Source organism: Stegodyphus dumicola, chromosome 6, assembly GCF_044657685.1.
Source record: "Stegodyphus dumicola isolate Sdum_Otavi_A_Nest chromosome 6, ASM4465768v1".
In the NCBI taxonomy this organism is placed as follows: domain Eukaryota; kingdom Metazoa; phylum Arthropoda; class Arachnida; order Araneae; family Eresidae; genus Stegodyphus; species Stegodyphus dumicola.
This window is the reverse complement of record NC_140773.1, coordinates 113009289-113021577: the sequence shown is the minus strand read 5'-3', so window position 1 is coordinate 113021577 and position 12289 is coordinate 113009289. Positions and strand designations below refer to the sequence as shown.

At 30.4% G+C, this 12289-nt stretch overlaps 1 protein-coding gene across 2 annotated transcripts in view; it reads right to left on the bottom strand.

The window, feature by feature from the left end:
• Positions 1–928: 928 nt before the first annotated feature.
• LOC118202257 (serine/threonine-protein kinase NIM1-like) overlaps positions 929–12289 on the bottom strand; it is an 85363-nt gene continuing 74002 nt past the window's right edge. For both annotated transcript variants that reach the window (XM_035374406.2, XM_035374407.2), the window contains exon 5: positions 929–1746. In XM_035374406.2, the coding sequence (XP_035230297.1) occupies positions 979–1746 (768 nt within the window). In that variant the 3' untranslated portion in view covers positions 929–978. The remainder of the gene's footprint in view (positions 1747–12289) is intronic.

Here is a 12289-nt window from a genome sequence, read left to right as displayed (position 1 = left end):
AGGACTTTTATCTATTTTCAGGTATACAGAAATATAATTTAATCCCATTATGCTTGCTACATGGGAATAGACAAACAGCGAATTCAGAAATCTAAACGCCAATCTCTACAAACAATAAAGTTATTTAGAAAAATTATTTAAGAATGAAGCAAAAGAGGGCCTAAAACACAAATATAGCGAGTTTTAAAGGTCTAAAGTGGCTAAAAAAGTTTAAAGTTTTTGTGCTGTATTAAAATCTTTAAATGCATTTTCTGAGAAACTGTGTTTTTCGTTACTTTTGATCGCGATTACATTAATTTCTCAAAATGTATTTTATTTAGAATATTGAAATGAAATTTTGCCAAAATGTTTTATTCATTTTCAGCTGTGTTCTATAGCAAAATATGACCTCTTTGTATTTATTTATTGATTTTATTGACAGTATTTTGAAGAAAAGAGTATCTTTTTGTTTTAATTTTGACTTTTTGTGCCAAGTTTGGGATATTTCAAAAAATTTCATAAATACAGCAAATGTTTTGAAAACACAGGTAAGTATGTTATTTATATACTGTGTAAAGATTATTGAAGTATATTCATTAGAATCTATTATAGGAGATCTGGCGTAAATGAAACTTTCACTAAAATTTTACTAAATATGAACGTTCTATAAAATCCCATTTAAATTCATAGTTTTATATTCCATCTTACTCAAAAACATGTGTGTTTAATTAAAATTTTATGTATTTGAAAAACGTGCTTCATATGTAGGCACATACCTTAAACGTACTGTCGCATGCAATTCTCTTTATATTAATTAGCAATTTCTTTCATTAAACGGTAGCTACAAAAACACTTATCTTCGCATCTAATATTCATATGTTGACTACTGCTTTATATATATGAGACAGAAAAGGCATTTTTAGGTCATTAAAATAAATTAACAAACATATGATGTATATATATATATAAATACATTTTACTTCTTTTATCTATACAAATTTACAAAATAATACACATTTTTGATTTTTTATTCTTTATAACTTTTACTTTCTTTTTGTCACTTTTTAGGAACTCTGGACTACTAGGAGTTTCGGGAGTCGGAATGGTAATTTCAACCATACCTGATTCTGCCAGAACTTTGTGAAGTACGATTCGATATGTCCCCATAACACTACTCCGCGATCCTTTACTTTTAGATTCTTCAATCATTTCTTCCGTGATGCCTAGTTCTTTAAGTTTTTGCCTCGTAGTTATCTCAATAACAGAGAGTCCTACGCCATTTTCACTGCAATTTTCAGTCGGTGTTTGTAACTTATCTCTTGGGAGTGCTTCAGGAAAATTCTGGATAGATAGCCAGTTGGATCGCATGATTTGGTCTAATGTGATTCTGGATTTCGGGTCCTGTTTTAGAATACCGAGTACCAAAAAATGGCAGTCGCTGCTGAGATAATCGGGAATTGTATAGTCGCCTTCAAGAATTTGCTTTTTCAAGCCCGCAACTGTTGTCGCTTTGAAAGGCATAGATGCTGTTAACATGAAGTATAGAAGCACTCCAAGAGCCCAAACATCAACCATAGGCCCAACATAACTGTCATCACGGAAAAGCTCCGGAGCTGCATATGGTGGAGATCCGCAAAATGTTCTCAAGGGCTCTGCAACATCACGAATATGTGTGCTGAATCCAAAATCTCCAACTTTGACGATATTCGGACCAGCGAAAAAAACATTTTCGGCTTTCAGATCTCGATGAACAATGTTGTGAAAATGCTGGAGGAGAAACAAATAAAAAATTATACACCTCTGATACATCAACTGTTAAGATTTCAAGGAGAAACAATAAACATCAAAAAAATACTTAATTCATTTATTTTGTTCATTCTTAGCCTTAAAGACAACAAATGCGACCGGATGCTTGAAAGACAAGAATCTAATATCTCTTTCTTTTTTGGTTCAAAAGACAGTGATAGCAATTTCATTCACATACATGTATTTATTTACATTGTATTTATTCGCATACTTTGCAAACGTCTTTATTTTTTTCTCTACGAGAACAAGAACTGAGCTTGGTGTGTGCAATATTAATAATTGCATAGCACAGACATAATTGAATTTTAATAATGTTATTTTTTAATCCAAAGGCATGGACGTGGAATAGATATAAATCGCTTTTAGTGATGTCAATTTTCAAAATAAAATTATTAACACTAATTCGTAGTTATTCTCTCAACGAAATTCATTCCCGAGGCCTTGTGATAATTTGTATACCTAAGTCGTTTTCTAAATCAATTATCAATATTGATTATTATTTTTCATTATTATTCTTGTAACATAAATTGAAAAGTATAATTTTCATTACCGGAAACCACAGAATGAACAGCTGTTTCGTCTGAAAGATTTGAAGCTTTTTCTGCTCGTTTAGCGGTTTTTATTTTAAAAAAAAAATTCGGTATTTTTCCGTTTCGCCGGCACAAATCTCGCCAAACAGACTTTACACAGTATGCACATACACACACAGTATGTACACTGCTCAAAAAGAAAAAAAAAAAAAAAAAAAAAAAAAGGGACAGTGCTATATCTCCCGTTCTACTTGGCCGATTGACAAAATTCAAACTGCGTTCTTCATGTCTCGAAAGCGCGACTTAGGATATATATTAGATTTATATATAGTACTATTCTAACATAGGTATTTTGACACAAAATCGGACTTTTTCTGAAATAACATACCAATTTTTTTCCATATTTCGATTCTACGACTCAAATTATGCCAGAATACCAAGTTTTGTAAAACTCGTACGACTAGTTTTTAAAATATTAGCTCTCAAAATTTTAGCTTCTCAATGTTAATTGAATTTGGCAAATATTTATTAATATCTCCTTTTTTATTAATTTTTTTTTATTTTTTCTGTCACATTTCGAAATTTAGGTTCATTCCAAATAAAATATACCCATTTTTTGTGTTTTATTTTTTAAATTTCTATTTTTAAATAATTTTTATAAATTTTTCGAAAAAAATTTTGAATTATAACCTATAAAATTTTTACCATCATCATAAAGTAGGTGTATTTTTAAGCATATCTGCAAAAAATTAGACTTTTTTATTCAAAATTTTCTAAGATATACACGCATTTACATATTTTCGCTTTTTGAAATTTGGCATCTTTTTTTCGAGCGATAATAACGCCAAATGTGGTCTATGGATTTTTGTTACACTGAATTGCCACAGCTATTTTTAACCTTAAATTTCAAGTAAAATTTTACGAAGAATTAATTATATGACATTTTTTCCCTCAATAAGGGGTAATAAATATTTATTAATACTATATGAAAAGCTATTTTTTTAAATTATAGATGATATTATTCAAATTTTAACAATTTTTTTAATTTCTCTCTTTTTTCCTTTTTTAAAAAAAATTAGAGTACATTTTTCTAAGGGTAAATTTTTACCTTCGGCGTTTTATCGTCTGCTACTTTACTTCGCTTAAATCGAATTGCCTAAAATTGAGAATTTTCTTTTAATGTTTATTTGAATTTTATGAAAATATTTTATGATATTAACTGTATAATTTATTTCTAAACAAACTGTTGCTTTTGAAGTGGCTGAAAGAGCGGCAGATACTATCATCCATATTTTTAAAGCACAGTATATTTTTACAGAAACATAAGATTTAGAATAATCATTTATATAAGTCAAATTATGATATAAACATACAACGCTCTAGAGACTGAATTAGTGGAAGTTCAATGGTTATGTAGAAATGATCTGCAGCTACTTAATGGCTGGATAAGTCAGCAGCTTCTGTGGACAAGTAAGAATAATTATATGAACGATACACAACATTTTGGATTCAATTAACAACGAGGGTATGATGTTTATTAAATGAATTTAAGAAGTTTTAAAACATAAAAAAATCGACTCATTTTTTATCCTAAAATGTATTTTTGTGCGTAGCGTATTTTCATTATATCCTTAAAATTCTAATTTAGAATGTAATTGTCAAGAACTGAATCCTAATCATCAGTAATATAATAAGTAATTATTACGGTTATTAATAAATCCTTCTTATAAAGTAATTGCAAATATTTCAAAAAACTTTCTGTCTGAATGAAAATATTTTTCTGTGCAAATATTTTTAATTTTATATTAATCAAGATTGCACACGATATTATTTATTTACACTTCAATTCTTACTGTCAGGTCTAGTAGAAGTTACAAATCAATTACATTTAATTAAGGATTGGATTGGATTATTTAATTATGGCAAAGCACATGAGGGCTATCTGCCTAAAGGGAGGGATGCCTTCGTGGAGGACTTTCTAAGGGAAACTGGCTCGTATACACGTTACACATGGGGAAAACCACGAAACCGCCCATGCGGCCAGCCCGTTCGCGGGATTCGAACCTCGGACTAAACTACCAGTGTTCAGCGTCTTTACCGCTCGGCCGTTGGTGGGCTATTTAATTAAGGAATGACCATCTAAGTTAAGAAGTTAAGAAACAGCGTACCGTAACAACATTTCAATTATTGGCGCCGTATCTTTCGTGTTACTCCCGATTGGCAAGTTACATGATTTTTAATGAGTATTCGGGTTTTGCTAGTAACTTCACTTGGAAATCGCGCTTGAACTAGGTTAGTTGGTTATTTGAACATAGAAAGAACATGGGAGCTATTTGATTAAGATGCTTTCATAGAGAACCTAAAAAACTACGAAAATCAACCATGCAGCCTAGGTTAGACTTTGCAACAAACAATTAGTATTTAACAATCTTCAAATGCTAGGCAACTGGTGAGGCTCCAATTAAACCTCCAAGTTAATATTTTATTTGTAAATATTTAAAATATTGTTGTATTTTTAGACACAAAAAGCATAATTTAAGTTTTGTTAACTCGTTAGTAAACTACCAAGCCGTAGTGCAAATGAATATTCAATTTCTTTTGCAATAATTCTATTCACTTAATATTCTTGGAATATGAGCTAAAGAAGGAACGTTCTCGGAAGATTAAAGGAGTGTTTAAATTCAGTGATATTAGGTTTGTCTTACAAGCTCAGGATCAAAACGATTCTGCAATTGCCCGAGTAGTTGACTTGTAAATGGCTGTGAATTAAGCAGATGACTTTTAATCTTACGTTTTCAGTCAGACAACGTATTCCAAATGTTTTGTATTCCATGATAATGCATCTTTTCATTATTCAATAACCAGTCGGAGAACCGCTTGTGTTCCGAAAATAAGTATGTGTACTCAATCGTCCTGCATGTTTTTCAAATTTGTCTTCTTGTGGTTTTTTTTCTTTCCCAAAAACTAAAGTTGCCTCTCAAAGGAACGTTTTTTGACATTGAAGAGACAAAAGGAGTATGACATCTACTTTTAGAGGCATGTCAAAAACAGATCTCTACAAGCCTTCTCTTCATTACATGTTGTGCAGTCAGACAAAAAGTTGCATCAACGTAAATTCTATAATCTATTTTTATTACACTCTGATTACTTTATCAACATACAGTGAATATATACTAAATCTTTTACTTCAGCTTAAGTAATTCGAAATTTTTGACGGAATTGTTGTCGGAACTAGGACTTAGAAGATAAGTCAAATTAAATATATCGATAACCCAATAAATTCAAGGTCGAATTTCAATATTTTTATTTTCGAAGGGAGGTAATTTTTTTTCAGTTTTCGTCCAATATCCTAAGTATATTTGCTTCGATTCTTTATTTTTCCATAAAAGCGAAAAATTTACGTATGGTATACATATAACGCATAGCTTCAAATGAAAATTTAATAATATACGGAGTGGTTATACGTAATTAAAGTTCCACATTGAAACGGTCATAAAACGAAAACTACTGCATCAAATGTTATCAAACCTGGTAATCGTGTAAAGGAGGTCATAGGAATTTATTTTCCGCGAAAAAAAGGAAGTTCCAAACCCTCACCACCAGGGAGGAAATGGCGCTGTATGCAATACTTTTAAACGAAATATGGGTCGGAATCTAACTTAACCTTTTGTTACACGGGTTTAATATGTTGTATACCCTTAAGAAATTTTGAAGTAAGCAAATTATCATTTAAAGGCGTTAAATTCGATAAACGTTGAGTGCGCCATCCGTGTATGTGAGAAATTCGTCCGTGAAAACCACGAATTAGCGATTCGAAAATGTGAGATCGCAAATCACTCGCACAAGTGCGTACAATCTGGAAATCGTTTTCTTACAGATCGCTAATTTGTAATTTTTGAAGCCTGAATTCGGCCCTAAAACATGAAGATACTGATTCAAAACGCTTTTAATCGATTTGGGCCAAAGAAATCCCTTATGTTTTCTATCTAATTCCATTGCATTCTCCTACTGCATTCGATTGCATAGCAGTCATTCAACACCGTTTAGTGTTGAATGACAGCTAGTTTTATAACTGAACCATTTTTCTCGGAAGAGCAGTCGACAGCTGGACCACTGTTATTGCAGCTCACTTAGAGTCAATGTTAAAATGCTTCGTGATACATGAACTGCAGTAACGTGGCATTTTAGATACTACGATTTTTATGCAGGGCTGGGCCCCACCTCACGTGTGTCGCACAGTTACTTAGGCAACATTTCACGAATGAACGTCTTATAAGCCAACATTTCCCCTCTTCCCACCAGACCTCAACCTCTGTGACTTTTAGCTATGGGGTTTTCTCAAAAGCACTATTTATGGTGATAATCTAAACAATTTGGCAGAAATTAAAAATGTGATACACTGACAAGTCCGTAACATTCCTCCTGATGTTGAGAATGCAGTAGCAGGATTTAACTTGCTTTCGGAAAATGCTGGACGCTACATTGAACATGCTTTGTAACACATTTCGGAAAATATTAAACACATTTTAAACAGATGTTTTCTTGTCTTATTTCATTTAACAATCTTGTATACAGCGTCATTTTCCCCCTGGTGGTGAGTTTTTGAACTCTTTTTTTATCCGCGGAAAATAAATTCCCATAACCTCCTTTACGCGATTCCCAAGTTTGACAACATTTGGTCCGGTAGTTTTCCTTTTATGACCATTTCAAATTGGAACTTTAATTATAACCACCATGTAAATTAAACTTTAAAAGTTTGACAGTTTGGTTCAAGTCCCAGCTTTAAAAATATATATATAAATATAATCTTTTATATTAATCCTCTTAGAAAGAATGTTTTAAGAAGCTAATTTTTCTCTCGCGTTATAGATTGTATAAAAAAACATGATCTTTAATATGATTTAGATTGTTTCAGCCGATATAAGAATCGGGTCACTCGGTGGTAGAGAATAAACCTTGCTGGACTGTTTTATTTCTTTGTCATTTAGCAAAAATCTTTTAATTAAAATATTTATCCTTTGGACTTCGCTTTAAACTTTATTTATAGTTAAAATGACTAGAAAATGAAAAGCTGTCTTCAGCTGAAACGCAATTCATGTAATTGATATTTTAAAAAATTGAATACAAAATTTATGGAAGTCTAGCTATCGAAAAATCTTAATTTTCTTGTGTGTGCACTGAAAATAACTGTAGAAGGAAAGAAGAAAATTAGGGAGAAAAGTAAGCAAAAATTTGCAGGGAAATTTGGCTGTCAGACATACCAAGATGTTTCAAAAAGTTGGACGCTTTTGAATATACCTTCAGGATACTTCAAAGAATTTAGGTGTTCAAAGAAAAAACACTTGGACGTGTACACCAGCAAATACCATCAACTGAGCTTGTGGTTAACAGAAAAGACCAAAACGATATCATTGCAGATTAAAGTGAAGAGCGACTGGTTTTAGACTATATGGTTGTATAAATTTAAATTACGTTATAGAACGTCATATCGTATCATAAATGGAGAATCCCATGATTTTCTCATTCGAATTATTTGAAGATTCAGGAGTTTATCCAGTGATGTATGTGGATGTCACCTAAAGATGTTTTTTTCCTCCTGATGAAACAGCGGCCGAGCGATAAAGTCGCTGAATGCTGGTAGTTCTGTCCGAGGTCCGAATCCAGCGAACGGGCTGGCTGCATGGGCATTTTCGTGGTTTTCCCCATGTGTAACGTGTATGCGAGCCAGTTTCCCTTAGAAAGTCCTCCACGAAGGCATTCCACCCCTTAGGCAGATAGCCCTAGTGTGCTTTGTCATAATTAAATAAACCAAAACCTCTTGATGAAACCAGTCTTTCCTTTCATCTCATACCTTCAAAATGTTTAGCCTCTAATGACTGATAAAGGTTCTGACCAAATATTGACGAAATGGATTGAATTGAATTATTAAGTTACGTCAAAGCAGGGCTATCTGCTTAAAAGGAAGGATACCTTTGTGAAGAACTTTCTAAGGGAATATCAGCTGGCATACACGGTACACATGAGAAAATCCACGAAAACGCCCATGCAACCAGCCCGTTTACCGGGATTCGAACCCCGGAGTGAACTATTAGTGTTCAGCGACTTTACTGCTCGGCCGTTTGTGGGCGATAAACGGAAGGCGATAACTTTATTTAAAATGATTGTCAGAAATATCAAGATATTTCGAAAATTTGGATGCTTTTTAATATACTTGCGGACTGCCTAAAGAAAAAGAGCAAGAATAAAGTAGAATGCCTGAAGAAAAAGAGAAGAAAAAATAAATTTTACGGTAAAATTTAGTATTTGTATTTTTTTTAAATTTAAAACTTTTTAATCTTATGATATTTGATTCTTACGTTTTCAAAAATAAAATATTTCACTAAAATATGAATAACATTTAAGAAGCCAAATGTAGGATAAAATTGTGTAAAGCAATGGGCACAATGATAAAACTGTTTAAAGCAGTGTATGCAAGTCATCCTAAGTTAAAATGTCGCAATCCTAAGTTAAATGTCTCTCTTATTTATATATATCTTTTCTGAAAGGAACATTGAAAGGCGTGTTAACTGTGCTTTACTGTATTTTCTCTTTTAATATATGCAGTTTTCAAACGCATCGTAGTCTGGGTTACAAAGTATTCCTCCGAAAGAAACCCAATTCAAATAAATAAAATCAAATTCTGGAAAATTTATATTAATAAATATATTTTAAATGCTTAATTCGAAGGAATAAATAGAAAATTTTAAAACAATTATCTGAAGAAATACAACAATAATTTAAAATGCAAATTTTAAAACAATAATCTGAAATACAATACAAACAATTAAAATAAAAGTTAAAAATTTAAAAATTACCTAAAATAATAACTATAATAAAAAATATATATAATATATTTATAATAATAGAAATAATAAATAATAATAAATAGAAAATTTTAAAACAATTATCTGAAGAAATACAACAATAATTTAAAATGCAAATTTTAAAACAATAATCTGAAATACAATACAAACAATTAAAATAAAAGTTAAAAATTTAAAAATTACCTAAAATAATAACTATAATAAAATATATATATAAAGAAAACTATTTGAAAAAAAAATAAATAAAATAAATGCTGCACCTTTATTTACGCAGTTCAAATAGGTAAGTAGAAATTTTGAAAACAGTTATTCGAAAAAAACCATGCAACTTAAAACAATTAATGTGAAATTCGAAAAAGAAAACAATACTTAAAATAATAAGTTATGATTAAAAATATAATATAAAGAATATTATTTGGAAAAAAGGAACGATGGTGACTTTTTTTCCTCTCACGGGAAAGGAAACTAGGTTGCCATATATTAAGAAGTTCGCCAAGTAAACTATTCTTGGCGCAAACTGACAAAAAAGTGCCAACATAAATTTGTGAATTTCTCCGTAAATTTCGCTCCAAATTTTACAAAATTTCATATTTAGGCGTAATTTGAGTCGTAGAATCGAAATATGTAAAAAAATTGGTATGTTATTTCAGAAAAAGTCCGATTTTTTGTCAAAATACCTATGTTAGAATAGTGCTGTATATAAATCTAATATATATCCTAAGTCGCGCTTTCGAGACATGAAGAACGCAATTTGAATTTTGTCAATCGGCCCAGTAGATCGGGAGATATAGGACTGTCCCTTTTTTTTTTTTTTTTTTTTTGAGCAGTGTACATATAATGTACGACATATGTAATAATAAAATTATAAGTGTGTAATAATTCTCTTGCATCAAACTTATTTCTTTTGCAGATCATCAGAAATTTTAAAGTGGGGTATCATCATGAAGATATTGATATGTACAAAAGATTAATTAACATTCCAGACAGGCCTTTGAAATTCAGGTTCATAGAAAGATAGAAGAGAAAGTTCCTTTACACAAGAAATCATTACTTAAACTTCTTAAATTCATTTAATAAACATCATACCCTCGTTGTTAATTGAATCCAAAATGTTGTGTATCGTTCATATAATTATTCTTACTTGTCCACAGAAGCTGCTGACTTATCCAGCCATTAAGTAGCTGCAGATCATTTCTACATAACCATTGAACTTCCATTAATTCAGTCTCTAGAGGGTTGTATGTTTATATCATAATTTGACTTTTATAAAAAATGATTATTCTAAATATTATGTTTCTATAAAAATATATTGTGCTTTAAAAATATGGATGATAGTATCACTTTAAAAGCAACAGTTTGTTTAGAAATAAATTGTGCAGTTAATGTCATAAAATTCAAATAAATATCAAACGAAAATTCTCAGTTTTAGACAATTCGATTTAAACGAAGTAAAGTAGCAGACGATAAAACGCCGAAGGTAAAAATTTACTCTTACAAAAACTTACTCTTAAATTAAAAAAAAAAAAAAAAAAAAAAAAGAAAGAAAGAAAGAAAAAAAAAGAAAAGATACGAGAGAAATTAAAAAAAAAATAGTTAAAAATTTGAATAATATCATCTATAATTTAAAAAGTAGCCTTTCATATAGTATTAATAAATATTTATTACGCATCATTGAGGGTAAAAATGCCATATAATTAATTCTCCGTAAAATTTTACTTGAAGTTTGAGGTTAAAAATAGCTGTGGCAATTCAGTGTAACAAAAATCCATAGACCACATTTGGCGTTATTATCGCTCAAAAAAAAGGTGCCAAATTTCAAAACGCGAAATTATGTAAATTCGTGTGTATCTTAGAAAATTTTGAATAAAAAAGTAATTTTTTGCAGATATGCTTAAAAATACACCTACTTTAAGATGATGGTAAAAATTTTATAGGTTATAATTCAAAATTTTTTTCGAAAAATCTATAGAAATTATTTAAAAATAGAAATTTAAAAAATAAAACGCAAAAAATGAGTAAATTTTATTTGGAATGAACCAAAATTTCGAAATGTGAGAGAAAAAATAAAAAAAGTTTAATAAAAAACGAGATATTAATAAATATTTGCCAAATTCAATTAACATTGAGAAGCTAAAATTTTGAGAGCTAATATTTTAAAAACTATTCGTACGATTTTTAGAAAACTTGGTATTCTGGCATAATTTGAGTCGTAGAATCGAAATATGTAAAAAAATTGGTATGTTATTTCAGAAAAAGTCCGATTTTGTGTCAAAATACCTATGTTAGAATAGTGCTATATATAAATCTAATATATATCTTAAGTTGCGCTTTCGAGACATGAAGAACGCAATTTGAATTTTGTCAATCGGCCCAGTAGATCGGGAGATATAGGACTGTCCCATTTTTTTTTTTTTTTTTTTTTTTTTTTTTTTTTTTTTTTTTTGAGCAGTGTACATAAAAAATGTTGACACGACAACACACATTATGCACATAAAAAGAGTTGACAAATGTTAGTTCTAAAAATTTTTTGTTCTGAAGGTATACGCATTTTAATGCCATTTAAAATTTTGTAAAAAAGCCAATAAATTTGTAAAAAGACATTAATTTAAGAATTTACTATGTTTTCATGGTACAACATCCTGATTCGCCAGTTCATATCACGTGACCACAAGAGATCTAAACTACGCTACAAAAATCTAATTCTCTCAGTAATTATCTACATTAATTTCAAGTTAAATCTTAATTTGGAATATAGGTTTAAATGCAAGAATTATTTCAATTCGTACGAATAGCTTACTCAGAAATTATGTAAAACCGCTGTGCTTTACTTCGCTAGTGCATTCTCATTAGAATTGATTAATTTATTCCTTAGTTTTGCCTTTTCCATATTTTCGCCACCAGGTGAGCGGTGTCATGGCATCCTAATTGACTTAATTAAAGCCCGCGAATGGCTTTAGAGCATAAAACTGAAATATCTGCTAAAAATTCTATGTTATTGTATGCCAGTATTGAAAGAAGTAATCAATCTGAAAAGAAATGTCTGCGACTTGTTTTGAAAATAAAGGTTACCAGCGAGGATATTCCGTTTGGCATTGGTTGTACCATTATTGG